The 27,171-nt window shown below is 43.9% G+C and overlaps 1 protein-coding gene across 1 annotated transcript in view; it reads right to left on the reverse strand.

Moving 5' to 3' along the window:
* Positions 1-27,171, reverse strand: part of NAF1 (nuclear assembly factor 1 ribonucleoprotein) — a 180,182-nt gene that overhangs the window by 24,486 nt on the left and 128,525 nt on the right. The window contains 2 exon segments of the mRNA XM_082243791.1: positions 7,212-7,263; positions 12,063-12,223. Coding sequence (XP_082099917.1) covers positions 7,212-7,263; positions 12,063-12,223 — 213 coding nt within the window.

The raw sequence follows: 27,171 nt of genomic DNA on the forward strand, positions 1-27,171 counted from the left end.
TCAGGCCGCATTGTTATGGGCAGCGGATCCGGACTGGCCGGACTTCTGCTTACCCGCCCACGGCTTCTTCTGGGAGCCTTGGCCTTTGAAGGGCTTGCCCTTATAGTGCGACCGAAAGGCACGAAAGGACCCCTGAGAGGGCCTAAACGAAGCATTCTTCTTACCGCGAACAAACTTATGCTTGTGAGATTGGGGCAAGAGAGTGCTCTTACCCCCAGAAATACCCTTTATCAGAGTATCCAAAGATTCGCCATAAAGGCGAGATCCCGCGTAGGGCAAATTTGCCAGAGTCTTACGAGAAGATTGGTCAACCGACCAACATTTCAACCATATCAGGCGACGGTTCAATACCGCCACACTAGAAAGGCGCGCAGCCAAAGGGACTAAATCCAAGTCCGCATCACACAAATACACGACACCCTGATGAATCTGATCCACCATAGCCAAAGTTGTCGGCGGGGCAGAGTCAGCCACCAGGGTGCGCCTGAGCACCTGCGTCCAATCCGCAATAGCCTGGGCTGCCATAATGGAAGCAAAAATAGGCTTCAGCATAGAGCCAGCAACCGTATAGGCATGACGGGCCAGAGATTCCAATCTCCTGTCCGTCGGGTCCCGGAACACCGGGGTATCCTCAGCAGGGATCGCAGTTGATTTATTCAAAATCGCCACCGCGTGATCCACCTGAGGCGGTACACACCAACGCTCATCAGTAGCCGGTGTGAAGGGATAACGCAGCTTGAACCTACTCGGCACAGCAAAAGGCTTTTTCAAATTGCGCCATTGCTCATCAACCGTGCGCTGAAATTCCGTAGAGCAAGGAAAAACCTGCAACGTTTTGCGTTTTCTTTGCATCCCATAAGAGGACATCAAAGCAGGAGGACATGGTTCATCCTGCAAATGCAGCGTTTGCTTGATAGAAGCAACCAACTCATCCATGAGTGCAAGCTCTTCAGACGAGCCAGGGGGAGAATTATCAACCCCTTCCACCTCAGCCTCCCTGTCAGACCCCACAAGGTCCAGGGATGAGTGAGACCCTGAGAAGGGCACTCCAGCCATAGCAGCCCCATCGCCCTCTGAATCAGAGGAAATAGACACCCTGGGCCGTTTTGCGGATCGATCAGCCACCAGCATCTGCACCTGAGCAGCTAAGTTAGCCACAATAGTGGCCAGATCAGCCCCCTCGGGGGAAGCAGCAGCCCCTTGGCCCCCCACCAGGGTGGGAGGAAACTTGCAATCCTGAGAATCCATGCCCCAGCAAATGATTAATAAAGGGTACTGCCCCTTTAAGATCGCGACGAGCGCTGCCCACCGCACCCACTGACCCCCACAGGGATAAGAAACTGGGCAAGGAATACAGGAAAAAAGGAGATATAAAACCTGGAGATCTCACACAGGCTGCTGCACCGATCGCTGTCCCAGAGGAAAAGGAAGTGATGCAAGACTGACCGCCCCTATGAAGCCTATGCAAGGCTACACAAACATGGCCGCTGGCTGAGGACAAAACCCTGGGCAAAGAGAACATGGCGCTGACATGTGGGATCGATCGCCTCACAAAATAGCGGCGTTTGGTGCCAAAAGCGCTGTGCAGCCCTCACAGGACCTCCCACCATCATTTTTGCCCCAAAAAAATGGCGGATCGCCGCAGCGATCGCCGCATAACATGCTGAGAAAACCTGACTGCTGCATATGACACCCAGCAGAGCGGGAGAGCCCCCCTCCTCACAGCCCACACACAGGCAGCAAGTGCACACAGGAGCTGACAGGGAACACAGCAGCCACACAGACATGCAGGGTCACACAGTCCCAGACTGACACCCAAATAGACAGGTCCCCACATAGAGTTACACTTACCAGTCCGGATGGCGTGGGGAGCCTGCTCCAGCGACCAAACCGCAGTACTGAGGACAGGGAGTGTCGCAAGCATGACGCAGTGGAGTTGCGGTGCGAAACCGCAATGGCGTCCAGTGAGGTAGCCACCTCACCGATAGCATCCCTGCAGCGAACAGGGATGGGTCGTTCAATGTGCCAGGGCAAAACCTAAGCTGAACGCTCAATGGCAGGCTGGGAAGCCCCTGGCCCTGAGCCCTGGGATCCAGGGTGGCCAGACTGAGACCCAGCGCCGCACGATCCTCTTCATCAGAAGAACTAACTAACGCTGAAAACAAACAGCTAAGTAAAAGAAAGAGAAAAAACTTCAAATAAAATCAAAAAAGAGAAAAGTGGGAGAGACTAGAGGCCCAGCACAGAAACAGCCTGCGTACTCCTGAGCTAGGCATATGAAAACTGAGTTGGTATGCAGGAAGTAGGGAGGTATTGACTGAGGGGACCACCCCCTGGGGGTGGGATATGCTAAAAGCTTTGATATTAATATATTCTGTTGCCTAGCTACTCCTACGAAGCAAAGGTCAATAACCCCATTAGTGACGAATATGAAGAGGCGGCGACTGTCGGAGGACGTAAGAGAAAGCTCTGTTTGTGGGAAAAAAAGGACGTCAAATTCGTTTAGGTACAGCGTCGCACGTCCGCGCAATTGTCCGTTAAAGTCACGCAGTGCCAAATCGCAAAATACCCCCTGGTCAGGAAGGGGGTAAAATCTTCCGGGGCTTAAGTGGATAAAAGAGTTTGTTCTGTTTAAACCCCAACAAATTATTTTCTTTTTCTCCATTTCTCTTTAATTACTTTTACCTCTCACCTTCCAGGACGGCAACACATGAGAGATGAGAGGCTCCACCCTACAGGAAACACAATCAGTTCACAGCTGTTAAAAGGCCCCACCTTGTCCCTCAGTATTGATTGAGTTTCTCCTGACCAGAAGACCTAGAGAGTCAAACGGTACTCCTGTGAGGCAGGTTCAGGAACGCTGGTGAGGGCCACACTCTACCTGCACGCCTTTTAGGCTTCTCACAGGTCGCCCCTTGTGGCATAGGAAAGTCGGACACAGCGTGGTGGTCCCTCCGCTTGTTGCCCCTCTTAGCAGCTCGGGTCTTCTCCTGTCCTCCCCTGAAGACAGTGGGCGCCATGCTGTAAAAGGCCAGGCGCATAACATCAGTAGTGATGAAGGGAGGACCCAGTACGCTCCAAGCTGCGTTCTGTAACCCGAACATCCCCGTCTGAACAGGGAAGATGCCGAGAACTCACATTGCGACCCGGGAGGGGTGTAAGGCACAGAGGAGACGCCGGACCCGCATAGCGGCACAAAAGAACTGCAGCCTTCTGGCTCTTAGTAGCTGAAGAGCCTAAGAGTGTGAACCCCTTCTGGACCCACCTAATGGAGAAGGAGGAGGGAAAGATGGCACAGTTGACTGCTGCAGGCAAAGCAAACTGGGGGCCAGGTAAGTGCCTTTTGTGAGGTGAGTTCAGAAAATGGCAGAATGCCTTCAGAAGAAGGACAGCAGAAGAGGCATGGACGGGCCAGGGGTTCTGGCTGCAGAAATGACAGATGTCAGAATATGCAGTCCCTTACATTCGGGCATACCAGAGGCATTCCCTCTGCTTAAAACCTGGTAAGGTTGTAGGACTAGCAGGAGGTTATAAAATATCCTCCTCTTCCCTTTAGGAACTTTGTTCATAGAGATATTGTGGTCTAAAGATGCGGTATCAGAACTTATCTGACCCAAATACCCAGAACAGGCCTCGCCATGGTCAACCAAAGAAGTTGAGTGCACATGCTCAGTGTCATATCCTAAGGTTGTCTTTGGGAAACAGACGTATGAGTGCTGCCAGCATTGCTGCAGAGGTTGAAGGGGGTGGGGGGTCAGCCTGTCAGTGCTCAGACCATACGCTGCACACTGCATCAAATTGGTCTGCGTTGCTGTCGTCCCAGAAGGAAGTCTCTTCTAAAGATGATGCACAAGAAAGCCTGCAAACAGTTTTCTGAAGACAAGCAGACTAAGGACATTGATTACTGGAACCATGTCCTGGTTCAGATGGTGTCAAGCGTGTTTGGTGGCAACCAGGTGAGGAGTACAAGGACAAGTGTCTTGCCTACAGTCAAGCATGGTGCATGAGTGCTGCCGTCACTGGGGAGCTACAGTTCATTGAGGGAACCATGAATGCCAACATGTACTGAGATATACTTAAGCATAGCATGATCCCCTCCCCCTTCAGAGACTGGGCCGCAGGGCAGAATTCCAACAGGATAACAACCCCAAACAAACCTCCAAGATGGCCATTGCCTTGCTAAAGAAGCAGAGGATAAAGGTGATGGAGTGGCCCAGCATATCTCTAGACCTAAACCATATTGAGCATATGTGGGGCATTCTCAAATGCAAGGTGGAGGAGCGCAAGGTCTCTAACATCCACCGGCTCGGATGTCGACATGGAGGAGTGGAAGAGGACTCCAGTGGCTACCTGTGAAGCTCTGGTGAATTTCATGCCCAAGAGGGTTAAGGCAGTGCTGGAAAATAATGGTGGGCACACAAGATATTGACACTTTGGGCCCAATTTGGACATTTTCACTTAGAGGTGTACTCACTTTCGTTGCCAGCAGTTTAGACATTAATGGCTGTGTTGAGTTATTTTGAGGGGACAGCAAGTTTACACTGTTATACAAGCTGTACACTCACTACTTTACATTGTAGCAAAGTGTCATTTCTTCAGTGTTGTCACATGAAAAGTTATAATAAAATGGTTACAAAAATGTGAGGGGTGTACTCACTTTTGTGAGATGCGGTGTGTGTATGCAATATATATTACATACACACAGTATCTCACAAAAGTGAGTACACCCCTCACATTTTTGTAACCAATTTTATTATATCTTTTCATGTGACAACACTGAAGAAATGACACTTTGCTACAATGTAAAGTAGTGAGTGTACAGCTTGTATAACAGTGTAAATCTGCTGTCCCCTCAAAATAACTCAACAAACAGCCATTAATGTATAAACCGCTGGCAACAAAAGTCAGTACACCTATAAGTTAAAATGTCCAAATTGGGCCAAATTAGCCATTTCCTCTCCCCGGTGTCACGTGACTCTTAAGTGTTACAAGGTGTTAGGTGTGAATGGGGAGTAGGTGTGTTAAATTTGGTTTTATCGCTCTCAATCTCTTATACTGGTCACCGGAAGTTCAACATGGCACCTCATGGCAAAGAACTCTATAAGGGTCTGAAAAAAAATTGTTGCTCTACATAAAGATGGCCTAGGCTATAAGAAGATTGCCAAGGCCCTGAAACTGAGCTGCAGCACGGTGGCCAAGACCATACAGCAGTTTAACAGGGCAGGTTTCACTCAGAACAGGCCTCGTCATGGTCGACCAAAGGAGTGGAGTGTACGTGCTCAGCATTAAAGCCAGATGTTGTCCTTGGGAAAATAGACGCATGAGTGCTGCCAGCATTGCTGCAAAGGTTGAAGGAGTCTTCAGCCTGTCAGTGCTCAGACTATACGCCGCACACTGCATCAAATTGGTCTGCATGGCTGTTGTCTCAGGAGGAAGCCTCTTCTAAAGATGATGCACAAGAAAGCCCGCAAACAGTTTGCTGAAGACAAGCAGACTAAGGACATGGATTACTGAAACCATGTCCTGTGGTCTGATAAGACCAAGATAAACTTATTTGGTTCAGATGATGTCAAGCGTGTTTGGCGGCATCCAGGTGAGGAGTGCTAAGACAAGTGTGTTCTGCCTACAGTCACGCATGGTGGCGGGGGTGTCATGGTCTGGTGCTGCATGAGTGCTGCTGGCACCGGGGAGCTACAGTTCATTGAGGGAACCATGAATGCCAACATGTACTGTGACATAATGAAGCAGCGTATGATCCCCTCCCTTCAAAGGCTGGGCCGCAGGGCAGTATTCCAACAAGTTAACGACCCCAAACACACCTCCAAGACGACCACTGCCTAGCTAAAGAAGCTGAGGGTAAAGGTGATGGACTGGCCAAGCATTTTTCCAGACCTAAACCCTATTGAGCATCTGTGGGGCATCTTCAAACGCAAGGTGGAGGAGCGCAAGGTCTCCAACATCCACCAGCTCCATGATATCATCAGTGGAAGAGGACTCCAGTGGCTACCTGTGAAGCTCTGGTGAACTTCATGCCCAAGAGCGTTAAGGCAGTGCTGGAAAAAGATGTTGGCCACACAAAATAACAACACTTTGGGCCCAATTTGCACATTGTCACTTAGGGGTGTACTCACTTTTGTTGCCAGCGGTTTAGACATTAATGGCTGTGTGTGGAGTTATTTTGAGGGGACAGCAAATGTACATGGTTATACAAGCTGTACACTCACTACTTTACATTGTAGCAAAGTATCATTTCTTCAGTGTTGTCACATAAAAAGATATAAAAATATTTACAAAAATGGTAGGGGTGTACTCACTTTTGTGAGATACTGTATATATATTATATATATATATATATATATATATATATATATATATATATATATATATATATATATATATATATATATATATATATACATACATACATACATACACATACATACACACACACAGACACACACACAGACACACATACATCAATACGTGCCATTGCCAGAAGGTTTGAAGTTTCTTCCAGCAGTCTCAAGAGCATGGAGAAAACTCTAGGAGACAGGCAGTTACTCTAGGAGAGCTGGACGTGGCCATAGAAGGTCCTTAACCCATCAGGACAGTTATCTGTTCCTTTGTGCACAGAGGAACAGGTTTAGCACTGCCAGAGCCCTACAAAATGACCCCCAGCAGGCCACTAGTGTGAATGTCTCTGACCAATCAAAACCAGACTTCTTGAGGGTGGCCTGAGGGGCAGACATCCTCTAGTGGGCCCTGTGCTCACTGCCCGGCACTGTAGAGCTCGATTGGCATCTGCCATTTAACACCAGAATTGACAGGTCCGCCACTGGCACCCTGTGCTTTTCACAGATGAGAGCAGATTCACCCTGAGCATGTGACAGACATGAAAGGGTCTGGAGAAGCAGTGGAGAACGTGATGCTGCCTGTAACTTCGTTCAGCATGACCGGTTTGGTGATAGGTCAGTGATGGTCTGGGGAGGCATATCCATGGAGGGATGCACAGACCTCTACAAGCTAGACAATGGCACCCTGACTACCGTTCGGTATTGGGATGAGATCTTTGGATCCATTGTCGGACCCTACGCTGGTGCAGTGGGTCCTGGGTTACTCCTGGTGCACGACAATGCTCAGCTTTGTGTGGCGAGAGGATGCAGCCAGTTCCTGGAGAATATACACACACATATATTTGTTTTTTTATTTACCTCAGCTGGTGGTTCTTGATCATTCGTCCAAGAAGCATCAGACCCCTTATCCCTGTAAAAGAAAAAAAAAATGAAATGATAGGTTTCCAGAGATGAATATAAAAACATGAAAATTGTGAAAAACATGAAAGTGTATAAAATTAAAAGACAAGAAAATCAAGCCATAAACAATGGCAGTTCAGAAGACCCTCCCACTACCAATGGAAAAAAAATTTAAATATCAAAAGCCTTTTTTTCTGCTTTGGAAAGAGCAGGAAATGTTTAAATGTTTTTTGGGGTGGGGGGGGTTCCTAGTTTTGACGGGTAACCACTCTTGCTCAGGTAGCCTAGGCTGGGGGTCAGGACGCTTTCAGGTAGGAGAGTGCTACCTACACAACGTTGTATGTGAACAGTGTTTTTTGGGGGGTGGGCATGGGTTACAACAGGACACTTCTGGGGAAGAGGGAGCTTTGCCGGGGCAGAGGATACAACTGTGGGAGTAGTGATGGAAGAGGGCAGAGGACACTACTGTGACACTAGGTGTTCCTAATGCTGTCTTTTTATTGAAAGCTTGATAGGTTAATTGTATAATAATTTAATTTTATTAGGGGTGCAGTAACCAACCCCCCTCCCCCACAACCTCTTTGAGATGTACCTGGACAACATGGAGAAAATCAACCTCTGAAGGGTTCCCCTCCTCAAATCCCCCCCCCCCCCCCGAAGTTTCAGGTAAACGTCACAACTGGCTGCCCATCCTGGCACCGGGGACTGCAGAGATGAAGAAACAAGCTCGGGTGAAGAAACAAGCTCGGGTGAGGACGGCGCTGGATCCCTGGACAAGTGAGAAAATCAACCTCTGAAGGGTTCCCCTCCTCAAATGATTTACTAAAGGCAAATAGACTGTGCACTTTGCACCCTGCAAGTGCAATTGCTCCAGAGCTTAGTAATTGAGGGGAAGCGCTGCTGCCTTCCATCATCCAATCAAGTGCCAGAAAAAATGCATTTTTTAAGATTTCCCTGGCATATGATTAGGTATTATTTTTAAAGTGAAGTGTTCCCTCAATTACTAAGCTCTGGAGCAACTTCACTTGCAAATGGCTATTCACAGTGATCACATGAGTAGGATCGGTTCTCCAGGCTCCAGACCATTAGTATGTAACCTAGAGTGGTCACAGACAGTTTGGCACACTGACTATGTGCACTTCCAGCATTAACATAGGAATATATATTATATAATTCAAAATCATTACAACAACTTACAAAGCCATCCACAATTTAGCCCCCAGTTACATCACTAACCTGGTCTCATTATACCAACCTAATCGCTCTCTTTGTTCCTCTCAAAACCTCCTGCTTTCTAGCTCCATCACCACCTCCCCCATGCTCGCCTCCAGGACTTTTCCAGAGCCTCTCAAATCCTATGGAACTCCTTACCCCAATCTGTTGGATTATCTTTCTCTATTCGCTTTTAGATGATCTCTGAAGACCCTGCTCTTCAGAGAAGCCTATCCTACCTGCATCTAACACTCTACTCCCTTTTTCCCATCAGCTCATCCCCTACAGTTATTGCCTTTTGTGTCACTTGACCCTCCCTTCTAGATTGTAAGCTCTAACGTGCAGGGCCTTCTAAGTCCTCCTGTATTGAATTGTCTTGTAACTGTATTGTCTTCCTTAATATTGTAAAGTGCTGCGCAAACTGTTGGCGTATATATATATATATATATATATATATATATATATATATATATATATATATATATATATATATATATATATATATACACATACACACACACACACACATACATACATACATACATATACACACATACATACACACACACACACACACACACCTATCCATCTATCTCAACCAGAAGAAAGTCCAGTTCACTGACGCCACATGTTTGTAAATGGGTTAAAAAGCAGTATGACTAATTTTCTTGTTTATATCTTTTGTTCTGTTGAAGAAGTTATAAAATTTTTATCAATCAGTGGCTGAAGCTGCCGATTAGTGTATTCTGACAGCAGCGGGAGTGGAGGAGGAGCATAGTTTGTAGCCATAACAAGCATTTTCATGCATTTACACTGCTCAAAAAATGTAATAAACACCTTATCAGAGTGTAGCATTAAGCCAATGAAACTCCTGGGATATTGATCTGGTCAGTTAAGTAGCAGACGGGTTGTTAATTTCATTAACACCAAAAGAAGCTTAAACGGATTAACAGGTGCACTAGGTGGGCAACAACGAGACAGCCTCCAAAACAGAAATTGTTTTACAGGTGAAGATCACTGATATTTTTTTTACCTACTCCTCTTTTCTGACTGTTTTTCACTAGTTTTGCATTTGGCTAGGGTCAGTGTCACTATTGGTAGCATGAGGTCACACCTGGATCCTATAGGAGGTTGCACAGGTAGTCCAACTCCTCCAGAATGGCGCATTGATACGTACTATTGCCAGAAGGTTTGCAGCGTCTCCCGGCACAGGCTCAGGAGCTTTGGGAGAGTTGGATTAAGGACCTTCTATGGCCCTGTCCATCAACAGGACAGGTATCTGCTTCTTTGTGCAAGGTGGAACAGGATGAGCACTGCCAGAGCCCTACAAAATGACCTCCAGCAGGCCACTGGTGTGAATGTCTCTGACCAAACAATCACAAACAGTCTTCATGAGGGTGGCCTGATGTCATTTAGTAGGCCCTGTGCTCACTGCCTGGCACTATGGAACTTGTTTGGCTTTTGTCATTGAACACCAGAATTGGCAGGTCTGCCACTGGCACCCTGTGCTTTTCACAGATGAGAGCAGGCTCACCCTAAGCACATGTGACAGACGTGAAAGGGTCTGGAGAAGCCATCGATAATGTTATGCTGCCTGTAACATCGTTCAGCATGACCAGTTTTGGTCAGTGATGGTCTAGGGAGGCATATCCTTGCAACGCACAGACCTCTACAGGCTAGACAATGGCACTGTGACTGCCATTAGGAATCTGAATTAACTCCTTGGACCCATTGTCAGACCCTATTCTGGTACAGTGGGTCCTGGGTTCCTCCTGGTGCACGACAATGCCCAGCCTCATGGGATAAGTGTATGCAGCCAGTTCCTGGAGGATGAAGTAATGGATACCAATGAATGGCCCCCTGCTTGCCTGACTTAAATCCAATAAACACATCTCCGGGACATTATGTTTCGGTCCATCCAATGCCACCAGGCTGCACCTCAGTCTTTTCAGGAGCTCACTGATGCCCTGGTCCAGATCTGGGAGAAAATACCCCAGGACACCATCTGTTGTCTCATTAGTAGCATGCCCTGACATTGTCAGGCATGAATACAAGCCTCTGGGAGCCATACAATCTACCATTTTGAGTTGCTGCAATTCAATTTCAGCAAAATGGACTAGCGCACAGCATCATTTTTTTCACTTTGATTTCCAGGGGTATATAAATTCACCCCCCTGTAGGTTGATCATTTTAATTTCCATTAAACAATGTGGCATCCTTTCGTTCCTAACACATTACCCAGTTCATATCAGTATAGATATCCAGCATATTTTCCCCCATTAAGATCTGATGGGTTTTCAAAGTGTTCCTTTAATTTTTTTTTTAGCAGTGTACTTGCATCCTAATTTTGCTAATGTTCATGTATTAATATTATTGTACAGTATTTATTTAGCGCCAACAGTTACGCAGCACTTGCAAATAGGGAGGCTGTTCCAGGATAGTGAAGGAGCAGAACACCTCGTAAGTTCATTCACTCCTAACTTCAGTTTTTAGAAAGTGGGCCAGGACGGATGTATATTGTACAGTTCAACTCCAGAAGGGGGGGGGGATGTACATTTATTAAAAATATGTTGAGGCAGGGCTCGATAAAGCCCAGGCGCCAGGTCGCCACAGTGACCACAAATCAGGTCTCCCGCCAGCCCATCCACCGCTGGCAGTGGCACATGGCAAAAGCAACTCCTTGGGCAGCTGACCACTAAGCTCTTCACCTTCTCTCCTCCAATAGCTGCATATCACATGCCTACCTTGCGAGGGGGAGCGATGAATGGGCAGCCTGTCAGCTTCTTCCTTCTCCATTGGGCTTTCTGCCCCTTCCCTAATCAGAAGGCGAGCTTGGGACGGCAGCTTCTCCGATTGGCTGGCCAGGGAGATGGCAGGGACATCACATGGAGGAGCCAACAGCTAGCCTCGGCTCTGCCCGATGGCCGAGAGTGACCTGGCCGAGCCCTGCAGGGAGGGCAGCCTGAAGTGGGGCATAGGAGCTGGCCTAACTCCACTTCCAAGGTGAGAGGAGCCACCCTAGGGGCCCCACCAACAGGAATGGGGGGGGGGGAGGCACTGTGGGACAGGAATGTACGACTCTGACCACATGGTCCCAGAAATAAGTGTTCCCTGCCTGATGTGTCCAACAGGCAGCATAGAGACCCCCCCCCCCCAATTAGATTAGAGTCCTTTTAGGTTAGCACCCTCAATAGATCAGAGTCCCTTCCTATTAGCAACATCCTTAGAGTGCCCCCCATTATATCAGAGTCCCCTTTTATTAGCGTTCCCCCTTTAGAGATCAACCATTCACCATCTCTGTCGCTGAAAACAAAGCCTGTGGCTTGCTCTGTGTTTAAGTTGGAGTGTGATCCTCTTGATGAGTCTCTTTATGAACAGGTTTTATTTTTGAGGAGTCTGTTATATGGTTTCTGTACTTACTGTGTGATGCTTTAAATATAAAGTTAAAAAAAAAGGCTCCTAAATTCAAAGCAAATGTTCAAGCCCTGTGTTGAGGAACTTCATAGTGGTATACCCAATTACATTTGAAAACATTTTAAAGTTGGATTTGTTTTTTTATTTAACAATTCGCCTATGGCCAAAAATTAAACCATGTACCTTTTCAAAGCATCTGGTATGATATATTGTGTGAAGTCATCAACAGTTGGAGCAAAGTACAAAGTGTTTTTTAACTCAATTCCAGTAGATTCAACATGATCCTTTGAATTAAAGCGGATCACATAAAACGGATGTGGGACTGGTCCAAATATTTCAAATATCTGTGAGACAAAGAAAAGGCAATGTCAAACAAACTCAAAGAACCACCACAGTGTTACAGTAGACCTTTAGACAAACAAAAACAAAAAAAAAAAAAAACAAACCCTTAATTGCTGGTAAAGTGGACCTACATGCAAATTACAAGGCAATGCTATAGTAACAATAATGCTTCTAACAGCAATTGAGAATTGCTCTTTTCAAAAATTACCTTACACATTAGTTCCTTCTGAAAAGATCTGTTCCCCATCTTTCATGCTAATCTCTGTATAAGTCATAGGAATGAGTAAGCAGAACAGGTTTTCTGAGCTTACCGACATTTTTTTTGGATTGGCGAACCAATGTTAGCAAGACAGCCAGGGAACTAGCATTTTAGTTATAGCAGGGTCCATAGTTCCCTTATGACAAAATTATCTGAAAAAAAATAGACTTCAGATAAATGGATCTATTATGTGAGGGAGGACTGGTGATTAGGCTTTATGTACACTAGTAACTCCTAAACTTGAGTTTAGGAGCTTTGGCTAAAACTCAACTTCATAAAAAAAAAAGAAGAAAATCTAAGGGGTTGCTTTACTAAAGGCAAGATCTTAGTAAATGAGGTAAAGCTTTACCCAATCCCATTCAAAGAAAAAGAAAAACATTTGCCGTTGATGGAAGTCAGCAGAGCTCTCCCTCATTTACTAAGCTCTTGGAGCAACTGCACTTGGCAGGAAAAAAACTAGGTCCTAGACCATTACTTTCCTCCGTACATTTATTTACAAATGATCTATTGGTGTTCACTGTGTAATCCTGTTCCTTCGCTCATGTTTTTGTCAGCTCCACCCTGGACAAAGGGCAGCCAAACTCATGAGACATTTAATCTCCATCATCATGTAGAGTGGCATGTGCCATGGAGGCTTCAAGATTAAGTGTACTGAACATCAATTATGAAGGCCACGGACTTTTTTACTTCCATTAATGCAACTGCTGACATGGGGGCATATTTTACTCCCACTGGCCCCAAGGGCATATTTTTACACTTCCTGCCCACTGTCTAGCCTCTAAATGCTCTGATAGAGAGTGCACTGCCCAATGCTTAACAAATTTGATATTTTAAAAGAAAAAAAAAAATTTACAAACAGGTTATACTTACCTGCTCTGTGCAATCATATTGTTAGCCTTGAGCCAAATCTTTTTGGGTCCCCCGCTAGTAATCCTACTTCTGTGGCACACCTGGGGGTTAACTCCCAAGCCACGCTGCCTATGTCTATAGACACAGACAGTGCGGTTTAGCCCCTCTCACTTGTCACAGGATTTGACTGACAGCAGCGGGAGCCAACGACGCTTACTGATCTCAGCAAGCCTGTTAAAGAGGGGAGAGGAAGAGAGAGCTTCTTCAGATAGGCAAAGCACTGGTTCGAGATCAAGGGGTCTGAGGGGGCAATACACATGCTAAAATATTTTTTTTACCTTAACCACTTATGGACCACCCACCGTGAATTTAAGTTGGTACTTTGACGTTAAATACTGGGGTTATGGCAGCAGATAACCCGGATTTTTTTTTAAATGGTGGGCGGTCCGCTTTAACATAAGGATGGTCCCAGTGGTGGATGCTCTGCGGGAGGGGTGCCCCCCCTTCCGCTTCTCGGTCGTTTTCGTCTGTAGCAGGGAAAACGATCCAATGTCATTCAGGCAGGAAGTCGAGTGAGAGCAGGATGGCCCTCACTCGACTATGGCCTTGGAGGACCAGAGCGACGTCATACGTCGCTTCCTAGCAACGGTTTTAAAAAGCCATTTTTTTTCATCATGATCAAAGATTTTTCTTTCCTTTTTTAGTGTAGATGTGAGATCTGAGGACTTTTTGATCCCAGATCTCATATTAAAGCGGCCTTGTCATGCTTCTTTCTATTACAAGGGATGTTTACATTCCTTCGAATAGGAATAAAAGCGATCAAAACATTTTTTTTTTTTTTTAAAGGACAGTGTAAAAATAAAGAACATAGGAAAAAAAAATTAAAGCACTTCGTCCCCGTTAGCTCACGCACAGAAGCGAGCGCATACGCAAACTACGCCCACATATGTAAACGGTGTTCAAACCACACATGTGAGGTGTCGCCTTGATCGTTCGAGCAAGAGCAATAATATGAGCCCTAGATCTCCTCCTGTAACTTAAAACTGGTAACCTATAAAAATGGTTTAAAATGTCCCCTATGGGGATTGTTAGGTACCAATGTTTGTCGCCATTCCACAAGCGTGCGCAATTTTTGAAGCATGACAAGTTGGGCATCTCTTTACTCGGTGTAACATTATCTTTCACATTATAGAAAAAACTTCGACTAACTTCACTGTTTTCCTATTTTTTAATTAAAAAATTGTATTTAAAAAAAAAAAAAATTGCAATTGCAAGACCTCTGTAAAAATACGGTGTGATAAAAAATATTGCAACAATCTCCATTTTATTCTCTAGGATCTCTGTTAAAAAATATATATATTGTTTGGGGGTTCAAGGTAATTTTCTAGCAAAAAAACTGATTTTAACTTGTAAAACAACAAAATCAAAAAAGACCCGGTCCAGAAGTGGTTAAAAAGGAGAAGCACAGCTCATTTGGCTGCACTTCTGCTGTGGATCTTTCTGCACTACTGTAAACTGTTTTCAGCAGGCTAAAGCCGGCTGTTGTCACAGAGCTGGTCCAGACTTGGGCAAGATTGTGACAATGGAGTCAGGATACGCCCACATTACTGGACAAGCACCTGGCTCAACCTCTCCTGTCCCCTCCATAGCCCAGTGCTCCAGTGAAAGGGGGGAACGGAACGGGGAGAACCGAGCCATCGGCGGTGTTCCATCACTCGGTTATCAGAGTTAGAGGCGCCGGGGGACAGATGCTGCATCCAGCTAGGCAAGTATGAATCTTACCAAAAAAAAGCACCATACATCTCTTGTTGCAGGGAAAGCATTAGGGTAAAAAAAATTGTTTAAAAGATGCGATCAAGAAAACAATGTATATATTACTCTAAATGACTGAGAGCTAATTTGTTTTGACCGATGAAATAGTTAAAATGGATAATTCAGAAATGTATTGGATGTAAATACAAAATCTAAATCACATGCTGAACAAGTGTTTGCTGCCAGACATCTGGCACTGTTTTAGGAGCATGGGGTACATACATGAACAATAATAGTTAATGTGCCTGGGCTCAAGAGTGCCTTTTGTTATGTGACTGATAAGAGTGGGAGGATATTTTACATCTTTATCATGAGCCCATTTTATGACTTCACTTTATTGTAGCCATGTAACAAACAAATGGCGTTAAAGCTTGGAAAAAAAACATTATCATTGCAAAAAGACTATCAATACCGAAAAAAAAAAATAACTGAAATTATGCATCTCAAAAATATGAACACGCACACACACACACACACAATACAGAACTGCAAAGGAAAATGTAATGATTTTGTTTCTAATGCGGCCCCTGTGAATAGTGATAGAATACAAACCAACCATATAATTCATCCAAGTCTGCAGACTGTCTGCAAGATATAAAGACGTTTATATTGGACTAATCTCTAAAGACTTCCCTCTCTTAAATACTGCTCTCCCAGACCACACTGTACCTTAATGAATAATGATAGTGCTTTTGTTTGCACTGTACATTTCTCATGCAATCCATATCCAGAGATCACAATCAGCAGCAAAAATATTAATTTTACTCAAAATACACCTTATGCTTTTTCATAATGTTCTTGACAGCTTTAAATAACCAACAGACACACTAAAATATCCATCTTGGAAATACTAAATAGCGGTCTTAGAAAAAAGAAACCTCCTGACGGGTCCCATTTTAAGTGCAATACCCAGGGCTGGCATCATCCACTAACCAATAACAAGTACATTATCTGATGTTTACACAAATTTGAATGCACATTCGTAGAACTTTTACTCACCTGCAAAAACTGGTATCCCAGGTTCAACAGTCTATGCAAAGAGACATCAGGCCCTGTGGCTTGAATACAGTTCAGGGAGTATCACACTGTCCATGACAATGCATCAAGAAAAGGTAAATGCCATGACTTGCAGCAGAGCCTCAGGACCCGCTGTTTATTCTACCATGTCGCACCTTAACATAAGCCTGCAGGGAGATGGCTTTTAGGAGTCCATGGCCACAAAGGCACTGTACTGCAACAGCTAAAAAAGTACCAGAGCATTGCCTGGCATGCCACAGCTTCTGAACTAGGCAGCTCAGTTATCAAAGACAAGTATAAGGCATAGTAATATGGGCAAAGGGAGGGATGATTGCGATTAAAAACATTATTCCACTAAAGAATGTGTAAACAATTACATATACCCAGTGAAGTGACTAGCCTTCGGTTATACAATTAGGTCCACATATATATATATTTTTTTTTTTTAGGTCCACATATATTTGGACACAAGCACAATTTGAGTTTGTTTCCAGGTCTTTACCAAAACATTCAAGCTATAATTATACAATGGATATGGGCTGAAAGTGCCACACACTCAGGTTCAATTTTATGGTATGTTTATCCAAATCGGAGGAAGGGTTTAGGAATTACAGGATTAATTTGGCAATTAAATGAAAAGCTTTTTCATGGCCATGTGTGGGCTACTTGTTTGTTATTTCATTAATTAAAAAAGAATATGTAACATATGAAATAGGTTACAAAAGTGCCTAATATGAAAACAAGAGAATAATAACAAAAATGTCCATATGTGTAAGATCAAATGAGTCAACAATTTGAAATCAAGTCTTTTTCATCCAAAGGAAAGTGTTCCCAGAGTGATACGTGCAGGAAAACCAACTAATGAATGATGGGTGATATGGAATAGGTGAATTAACCTCTTACCAAATGGCAATCCATAAACATGACTTTAAACAAAAATACAAGCTTGTGGTGACACCCAGTGATGTGAATGGACTCTTACCACATTGAGAGAGATTGGAGCATATACTGTGGTACCAGGGAATCCAATTGATCAGCCAGATAGAAACATAGAAACATAGAAACATAGAATGTGTCGGCAGATAAGAACCATTTGGCCCATCTAGTCTGCCCAATATATCTGAATCCTATGAATAGTCCCTGGCCCTATCTTGTATGAAGGATAGCCTTATGCCTATCCCATGCATGCTTAAACTCCTTCACTGTATTTGCAGCTACCACTTCTGCAGGAAGGTTATTCCATGCATCCACTACTCTCTCAGTAAAGTAATACTTCCTCATATTACTTTTAAACCTTTGCCCCTCTAATTTAAAACTGTGTCCTCTTGTGGTAGTTTTTCTTCTTTTAAATATGCTCTCCTCCTTTACCGAGTTGATTCCCTTTATGTATTTAAATGTTTCTATCATATCCCCTCTGTCTCTTCTTTCTTCCAAGCTATACATGTTAAGGTCCTTTATCCTTTCCTGGTAAGTTTTTTCCTGCAATCCATGTACTAGTTTAGTAGCTCTTCTCTGAACTCTCTCTAGAGTATCTATATCCTTCTGGAGATATGGCCTCCAGTACTGCGCACAATACTCCAAGTGAGGTCTCACCAGTGTTCTGTACAGCGGCATAAGCACTTCTCTCTTTCTACTGCTTATACCTCTCCCTATACATCCAAGCATTCTGCTGGCATTTCGTGCTGCTCTATTACATTGTCTTCCCACCTTTAAGTCTTCTGAAATAATTACTCCTAAATCCCTTTCCTCAGATACTGAGGTCAGGACTGTGTCAAATATTCTATATTCTGCCCTTGGGTTTTTACGCCCCAGGTGCATTATCTTGCACTTATCCACATTAAATTTCAGTTGCCAGAGTTCTGACCATTCTTCTAGTTTTCCTAAATCCTTTTCCATTTGGCGTTTCCCTCCAGGAACATCAACCCTGTTACATATCTTTGTGTCATCAGCAAAAAGACAAACCTTACCATCGAGGCCTTTTGCAATATCACTTATGAAGATATTAAACAAAATTGGTCCCAGTACAGATCCCTGAGGTACCCCACTGGTAACATGACCTTGTTCTGAATGTTCTCCATTGACTACAACCCTCTGTTGTCTGTCACTCAGCCACTGCCTAATCCACTCAACAATATGGGAGTCCATGCTCAATGACTGCAGTTTATTGATAAGTCTTCTATGTGGGACAGTGTCAAAAGCCTTACTAAAATCTAGATATGCAATGTCTACTGCACCTCCACCGTCTATTATTTTAGTCACCCAGTCAAAAAAATCTATAAGATTTGTTTGACATGATCTCCCTGAAGTAAACCCATGTTGTTTTTCATCTTGCAATCCATGGGATTTAAGATGTTCCACAATTGATTACCCGAATTGATTACGAATCGTGGGTAATGCTTTCACTAATAAATCGTGGGTAATGCACTATTAGTCCTTTCCATTTTTTACTGCGGTCTCCTTGTTGGCATCCCTATCCCTGGAAGCCTCCAGACCCCCCCCCAACCGGGAAGTTGTCGATCCATCCATCCCACTTGAGAGATTCCATCATATCTGGCTGATCAATTGGATTCCCTGGTACCACAGTATATGCTCCATTCTCTCTCAATTGTGGTAAGAGTCCATTCACATCACTGGGTGTCACCACAAGATTGTATTTTTGTTTAAAGTCACGTTTATGGATTGCCTTTTGGTAAGAGGTTAATTCACCTATTCCATATCACCCATCATTCATTAGTTGGTTTTCCTGCACGTATCACTCTGGGAACACTTTCCTTTGGATGAAAGACTATTTCAAATTGTTGATTCATTTGATCTTACACATATGGACATTTTGTTATTGTTCTCTTTTCATATTAGCGCACTTTTGTAACCTATTTCATATGTTACATATTCTTTTTCATTTTATATTTATCACAGTGCTGCTTTTACACTTATTTATATTGGTTTGCGCACCTTTTTTCTCCATTCACACTGTATTTCATCAATTAAGCAGGTAAAAGGTCTGGAATTGATTCTAAGTGTGGTATTTGCATTTGGAATCTATTGCTGTGAACCTACATCATGCATTCAAAGGAGCTGTTCATGCAAGGGAAACAGGCCACTGTAAGGCTTCAAAAACTAAACAAATCCATCAGAGAGATGGCAGCAAAATTAGGAGTGGCCAAATTAACAGTTTGGTACATTCTGAGGAAAGAACGCACTGGTGAGCTCAGCAACAAAAAAAGGCCTGGACGTCCATGGAAGACAACAGTGGTGGATGATCGCAGGATCCTCTCTATGGTAAAGAAAAACCACAAGGTACAAACCATTCATAGGCCTGAAGAATAGAAAAGCCAGATTAGACTTTGCCAAAAAACGTCTTAAAAAGCCAGACCAGCTCTGGAAAAGCATTCTTTGAAGGGATGAAACGAAGATTAATCTGTACCAGAATGACTGGAAGAAAAAAAAAAAAAAAATGTGGAGGCGGCTTGGAACAGCTCATAATCCAAAGCAAACGTAGTCATCTATAAAACATGGTGGAGGCAGTGTGCGATGGCATGGACATGCATGGCTTTCATTGGCACTGGGTCAATGGTGTTTATTGATGATTTGAGAGAAGACTTAAGCAGTCGGACGAATTCTGCAGTGTTTGGCTGTATTAGATTTTTGGGGGCTTTTGATTTTCTCTGATCTAGGCCTCTATATTTTCCCTGGTGATCTGGCCAGTAACACCTCCTGTATTGGAGTGCCCCCACTCTGGATAGAGGAGTACAGAGGGCACCTTTGGACACCAGCATTGTAGTCTGGAGAGAGGGGAGTGTTAGGACTAGCACATTTAAATACAGCAATAAAATGAAGCTGAATTCTGGCTAATAACAATAAGCAGTTATAGCAAACAGCTTCTTTTTGGTTAAAGGTTTTACATACTAAAAACTGATCATGTTAAGTACCTGTCTCTGTTAAATAGTCTGTCTCATCCCTGTAACTGCAAGAGAGCTTTTTTGATGAAAGAAGACAGATTTACTGGCTGGTACACAAGAGGAAAATAGAAGAAAGGAAGCTTAAAAAAGGAAAAACAAATCCAGCCACCACATCAAATTGGTAAGCTGCAACATAATATTTGCTTTTGGGTTTAAAGCTGATGTCCAGGTTTACTTTCAGTTTAAATAGTTTCACTATCTCCTTCACTAACATGCGCGGCCAATTTTTTTTCCGCTACATACAGTACACAGCACTGTGTTCCGAGTGTTAGACAAGACCTTCCCGTCTCATAGCCAGAACAAAATAGTTTCAGGGTGGGAGGCATTCATTCATAGGCAGCTTTGTATTCTACCACTGAATACAAAGCTTCCTCTGATTGGCTAAGTCGGAGGGGCGGGCTAATGTCACAATCCTCAACTCAAGCAAATTAGAGGAAGTTTTGTATTTTTTCTTAAATACCAAACTACCTTTGAATGACTGAGTGCAGCTCATTGCGACTCCATTTTGTTTTGGGTGTAAGACAAGAAGGTCCCGTGCTGTATTCTGCATGTATGCGAGTCTCCATACAGTTTTATACAGAGTGGCCCATGGGCGCACAGGTTCAGGAAGGAAATAACATTTGGGGCAGCTTGACCTGGCCACTCCTAATGTTGCTGCCATCTCTCTGATGGATTTGTTTAGTTTTTAAAGCCTTACAATGACCCATTTCCCTTGCATGGACAGCTTCTTTGAACGCATGATGTAGGTTCACAGCAATAGATTCCAAATGCAAATACCACACTTAGAATCAACACCAGACTTTTTAACCTGCTTAATTGGTGAAGAAATAATGGAGTAACCCACACCTGGCCATGAAACCGCTTTTGATTCAATTGTCCAATTAATTTGGTCCCTTAAAAAGGTGGGATGGCTAATCTTAAACCCTCTCTCTGATTTGGATGTACATACCCCCAAATTAAACCTGAGAGTGTGCCAATTATATTAATTTCTTTAAATAACTATAGCTTGAATAGTTTTTGGTAAATACCTGAAAACAAGTATATATGGACCTCACTGTATATGCAATACAAAAAAATTTGATTTTTATAAGAATCCTTTTCTCTGAATCCTCTGACAGACGCAGCTCTCAATGCCTCTTCACTAATGGCTAATGTGCCATCCACAGGAGTAGACTAGGCAGTGAAAAGTTTTCACCTCGACACGCCTATAGGGGCTCTCCCTCACGACATTACCCCAGACACACTGTGCTCTAAAATCAGTTTCGTAGCAAGCAGTGAAAGACACAATCAACCTCAAAATAGAGGGGCAGGAGCTGCGTCTGTCAGAGGAAAAGAAAAGGATTTTACCGTAAGTTCATACAAAAATCCAATTTTCTCTTACGTCCTCTTGACAGACGCAGCTCTCAATGCTTCTTCACTAATGGGATGTCCCAAAGCAGTGTAAGCATGAGGAGTGGGAAGAACGCAACCAAATGTTAACCTATATCCAAGGGTAAAACGTAGCAAAACAGGTTGGCAACAAAGCTCAATGCAAACAGGAGCTTACTCTAAAGCAAAAATTCACCCCTAAAGAGAAAAACCAAGTCTCTTTAGTAAACAGCAGCCTGCAAAACTTGCAGCCAAAGGAAGCATCAGAGGATGCCAGCAAATCCATCATGTAGAAATTTGAAAAATGTGCACAGACGACCAGGTCGCCACTTTACACACCTGAGCCACAGAAGCCTGATGGTGAAAAACCCAAGAGGCACTCAGCGCTCTAGTAGAAGATGCCCACACAGGGAAAAGGAGGAACCTTACCCTGTAAGGAAGAGGCCTGAGCAATAGTCTTTTTGATCCACTCTGAGATGGTTGCAGCAGACGCAGCCGAACCCTTCCGAGATCCCTAAGAAAGGGCAAACAGAGAATCAGACGCCCGAAAGGACTCCGTGGCCGACAGGTAGACCCTGACCGCCCGAACCACATCCAGCGAATGCAAGGTAAATTCCCTGGGATGCTTGGGCTTAGCACAGAGCGAAGGCAAAACAATATCCTCATCGAGGTGGAAAGCTGACACCATCTCAGGGAAAAAAAAAAAAAGAGGGTGGATAGGACGCAGAACAACCTTATCCCCATGAACGACCAGATAAGGCGAAGGGCAGGACAGAGCCGCCACTCAGACACACTGCGAGTAGAGGTGACAGCCACCAAAAAGGCAACCTTCTGAGACAACAAAGGCAGAGAAATTACCCTGATATTGTCAAAGGGAGGTCGTTGAAGAACGGGCAGGACAAAATTCAGATCCCACGGAGGTAAAGGGGATCTCCTCCACGGAGCCAAATGACGCACCTCTTGAATAAAGGTGCGATCAAGGAATTAGTCGTAAAGGTACGTTGGGAGTAAATGGCTAAGGCTGACACCTGACCGTTAATCGTGCCTAAAGCCAAAAGTTGCTCCAATCCCTCCTGCAAGGCGAAGACCTTCGCCACTGAGAAGGAGCGAGGATGCACCCCCAGCGATTCACCCCAGGCAATATACTCTTCCTGGAATGATGAGAAATCTTCCTGGAAGTAGGCTTCCCATGTCTCAACAAGGAAGGAATCACAGAAACCTCTGTCTCTAAAAACCTGGCCTGCTACAGCCATGCCGTCGAAGCCGGCGACCGCACGGCAGGAGGGAAGATCGGTCCTTAAGACAGCAGATCCTCTCGTAGAGGCAGCTGCCAGGGAGACCCGATGACCATCTCTACCAGGTCTGTGTACCAAGGCCGGCGAGGCCAGTCTGGGGAGGAATGTGAACTGTGGAGAGAGCCGGAACACGTTCCTCGGCCCAAACAATGTCGGCCACCTCCCTGGCAGCCCGGACACTCCTGGTGTCCCCTTGAGAAACGCCGTAAGCCACAGGCGTGGCACTGTCGGAGGATACCTGGCAGTAAAGTGGACTCCACCTACAAGCAGCGTCCCTGGGCACAGAGATTGTCCAGCACTCCACCCCAGCCAGACAGGCTGGCAGCCTTAGGGACCACTGTTCATAATAACTGTAGAAAAAATCCGCCCTGGCTCAGAGCGGACGACAGAAGCCACCACGAGAGTTCCGACGTCATGAAACGGCCGAGACACATCATCCTGTTCAAAGACTGCAGATCCTTGGGCCACCTGACAAGAACCCTAGCATGTAGAGGTCCTGAGTGAAATCAAGCAAACAGGACCGCCCCGAAATTCGACACCATCAGCCCCAGAGACCTCACACAAGTCCGCAGGGAGGAGAGACCGATGTCCCATCAGAAACCTGATCTTGCCCAGCAAGGTCTGAAGCACGATAAACAGACCACCCAGCCGGGACGGGTGAGAACCCGCTCTCAACAGAAGATCGTCCAGATATCCGAGGATCGCAATCCCTTTTAGCAGAGCAAAACTAACACCAAGGCCAAAACCGCGGTGAAGACTCGGACATTGGGCACTGTGAACAGGTTTGACTAAAAAACCTTGAAACCTTTCCTGCCGAGGAACCGACACAATCAATCCCTGAGCAAGGCGAGCCTGCCCTGCCCCCCTGGGATCCTACAAGCGATCTGGAGATAGACGGAAACATGGTGGAAAGAACCAATGAATTAAAAATATTGCAGTGAGTGAGTTCACTACTGCAGCACTTTATTATGCATAACGCACAGTCAGATGATGTGAAATGCAAATGTCCCTGCAAGTGCAGTTTTCCTATCAGTTTTCATGCAGTTAAGGTGTGAAGAATGTTAAAAAATGTTAATAAAGATTAACATGTTTATTAAGAGATGTGTTTTTTTTTTTGCAAACTTTTACATGAGTTAAAATATCGGATAATACCGATATGCGATCAGCAAAATATCGGTATCTGCCGATCTGCAAAAAACTATATACTGGTCGATCACTAGTCTGTATAATTCTTTAGTGCTCTAGGGGGAGGTCAATGCAGACCTTTTACTCCATCTTTGGCTACACTGAACACGTTTGAATGGGACTTTACTGCAACCCTACACTTGCAGCCTTTGGCATGCTGCATAATATACAGACGTAAATAATGAATGTGATTGTATACAATACTGCCTAGGAACTTTGATTCATTGCTGGGATGTGTCCTAACAATAGGTATAGCTATTGAAGTTTAAAAATGTCCTATATTTTTCTTCTTGGGATTTTTCCATTTCAACATAACATCTGCAACTTTTTTTTTTTTTTTTAAATGTTCCTTAGTGTTAACTAATTCAAATAACTTTGTCATGTGCATGTTGCCTATTTCGCCTATTAAAAGTGGTAAAAAAAAAAAAATATAAGTCTCAAGCTGTGACAGTATTTTTTTTCTCAAAGAATAAATGAAAAAAATAAGCTGTCAAACCACAAATCCACTCAACTCTTCCCTAAATTAATGTTTTAACAGGAACTCTGGACATGCTGCCAATCACTAGTCGCAGTCAATTCACAATAGATTTCACTCCTTGGAAAGGAAGCAGAAAACCATAGAAAAAAAAAAACAAAAACAGAATGGAAATCTTTCAGAACCATACATGTTCCCAGAAACCATGGGGGATTACAGCTTGGATTTATACCTGCTGCTGAAAAAGTCAGACCTCTTTTACTAAGGGTAGGATGACAGGAATAAATCAGCCTTTTCTCAGCTAAGCATAAGTAAAAACAGTCTTCTATGCTTAGGATTACAAAAAAGTGCGTTATTACCTTGTCTGCACTATGTATAAACAATCATGTGCAGATAAAATAATGTACTCCCCAAACAAAGATATCCTAATAAAAACATACACTTGAAATATAGACCATCATGAAATTTTCATGATTAATGGCCTCTACTTGTTTGTGTTGAGGCGTTTCCATTTACGGTCCTTGGCTCTACAATTGTGAACGTGAGCTGCAGCACCGGTCCACCTCACGTAATGCTGCAATATAAAATACTATTCCTATAATAAGATTTGAAAAACTTGTGTTTCCTTTCAAGTTGCTTCTTCATCATGCTAAATAAATTTGAACAGAGACTGTTTACTTACAAAATAGATACGGTAAATAAGGGGACACTGATTAACTTCACCAAATCATGCGCTTTAATTTCCCCTGGCACATAACTGAATTAATCCTATTTATTTATTTATTTATTTATGAATTAATAAACTAAAAATTTACTTTGAAAAAGTTTAAGGCCTGTTTTTTTAAATTCATCACTTGCAAGTTCTTCATTACTCACTTGTAAACATATGTGGCTACCGGCAATACTATAACCTTAACTTCCATGCATTTTAACTAAAACCGGTTAGAATCAAAGACTAAAGCGCAACAGAGGAAACATGCATGTATAAGACAGCACTGTACCTATATGGAGGCTGGTATCCCTTGAGATGATCGGTGATATGGTGCTCTTCAAAAGGATACCATGGGCAAATGAAGGTGAAGGGAAAGGTAGTCCTCATTGGGCCTCTGCTGCTGCCTTGTTGCAGCGACGTGAAATTGCTCGGCAAGATAAGTGTAAATGAGATATGAGGTGTGCTAGATGTGCAATGGAATTCACTTTCTACGATTTTACAGAATCAGTATTCAGGTACAGAATTGCCTATGACAAGCCTAGGGGCTTCATGACTGGCCAAGAGCTGTTCGATAAAAGCAAATCCTTAAACCTGTTTAAAGACTATCCAAACCCAAGAACAAAATTGCCTCCACCCTCACAAGAGTGCATTCACCCTCAAACTCAAAACCTAGCGCTTGTGCTCAATCTCTCCCATCACAGTAATTTTAAGTTTAGTGCCGAAACGATAGGACACTGCACATGTGCGTCATTTGAATCCAAGAGAGCACGCTCTTGTGATGGCAGAGGCAAGAATCAAAAGGTTGGAGCATAGTCTGACACTTCACGTTTCAGTTCACTCTAAAATGTCCTGTGGGGTAGCTCATTTGTTTTAAAAGCTCCTATGATTTCTCAGGGACTATGTCAAAGGGTCCAAGAGACGAAAGTGCTACTTACTAGAACCATGCACCTCATGTTCCAAAGCAGTGCAGATTGTAGTTCAAGGTTTCTAAATTTACAATAATGCACCTAGGGAAAAATAATTGCTTGAGAGAGTACAGCATTGGGGGTACAGTGTTAGCCAGAAATACAGAAGAAAAAGATTTAGGGGTACTTACTTCAGAGGATTGCAAAATGAGCAAACCATGTGACAAGGCAGTGGGAAAAGCAAATAGAATTCTAGGATGCATCAATGGAGGGATAACCAGCAGGAGGTTCTCATTACCCTAAAAAGATCTTTAGCGAGACCTCATTTAGAATACTGTGTCCAGTTCTGAAGACCTCACTTACAGGAAGATCGATAAAATAGAACGCATCTAGAGACGGGTAACAAAAACGGTGAAAGAGTTGGGGGATAACTGGATTTTTGACTTACCGTAAAATCCTTTTCTCTTAAGTTCATTGACGGACGCAGTTCTCTCTGATTCATATTAGTAGGATAATACTGCCCCTTACAGGAGTAGGGCACTAGGCAGAAAAAAGTTCTGGCTATGCCTATGGGCAGTCCCAGAGGGTACACCCTCTCTTCCTGCATAGGATGTCAGTTTTGTATCAAAGCAGTGTCAGAAAAGTAACACCAACCCAACTCAAAATAGAGGGGCGGGTACTGCGTCCGTCAATGAACTTAAGAGAAAAGGATTTTACGGTAAGTCAAAAATCCAGTTTTCTCCATCGTTCATTGACGGACGCAGTTCTCTCAGATTCATATCAATAGGGATGTCCTAAAGCAGTGCCATAAAATGAGGGGTGGGAACAGCAGAAAAGAACAAATCCCCAAGGCCAAACATAGCCGACCAGGCAACATAGGACTCATCGGAACAAAAGATGAGGCCCACCTGAAACATACAGTAAACACCCTCAATGAAGGTCAAAAGCCCTCCAAACAGCAGTCAGCAAATAAACCTTGCGGCCGAAAAGAGGCATCTGCAGATTCCAGCACATCCACCTTATAAAACATGGTAAAGGTGTGAACAGACTACCAGGTAGCCATTTTGCAATCTGGGAGCACAGATGCCTAAAAGGCGAAAAGCCCAGAAGTACT

This window comes from Pelophylax lessonae, assembly GCF_965119305.1.
Source record: "Pelophylax lessonae genome assembly, chromosome: 1".
NCBI lineage: Eukaryota > Metazoa > Chordata > Amphibia > Anura > Ranidae > Pelophylax > Pelophylax lessonae.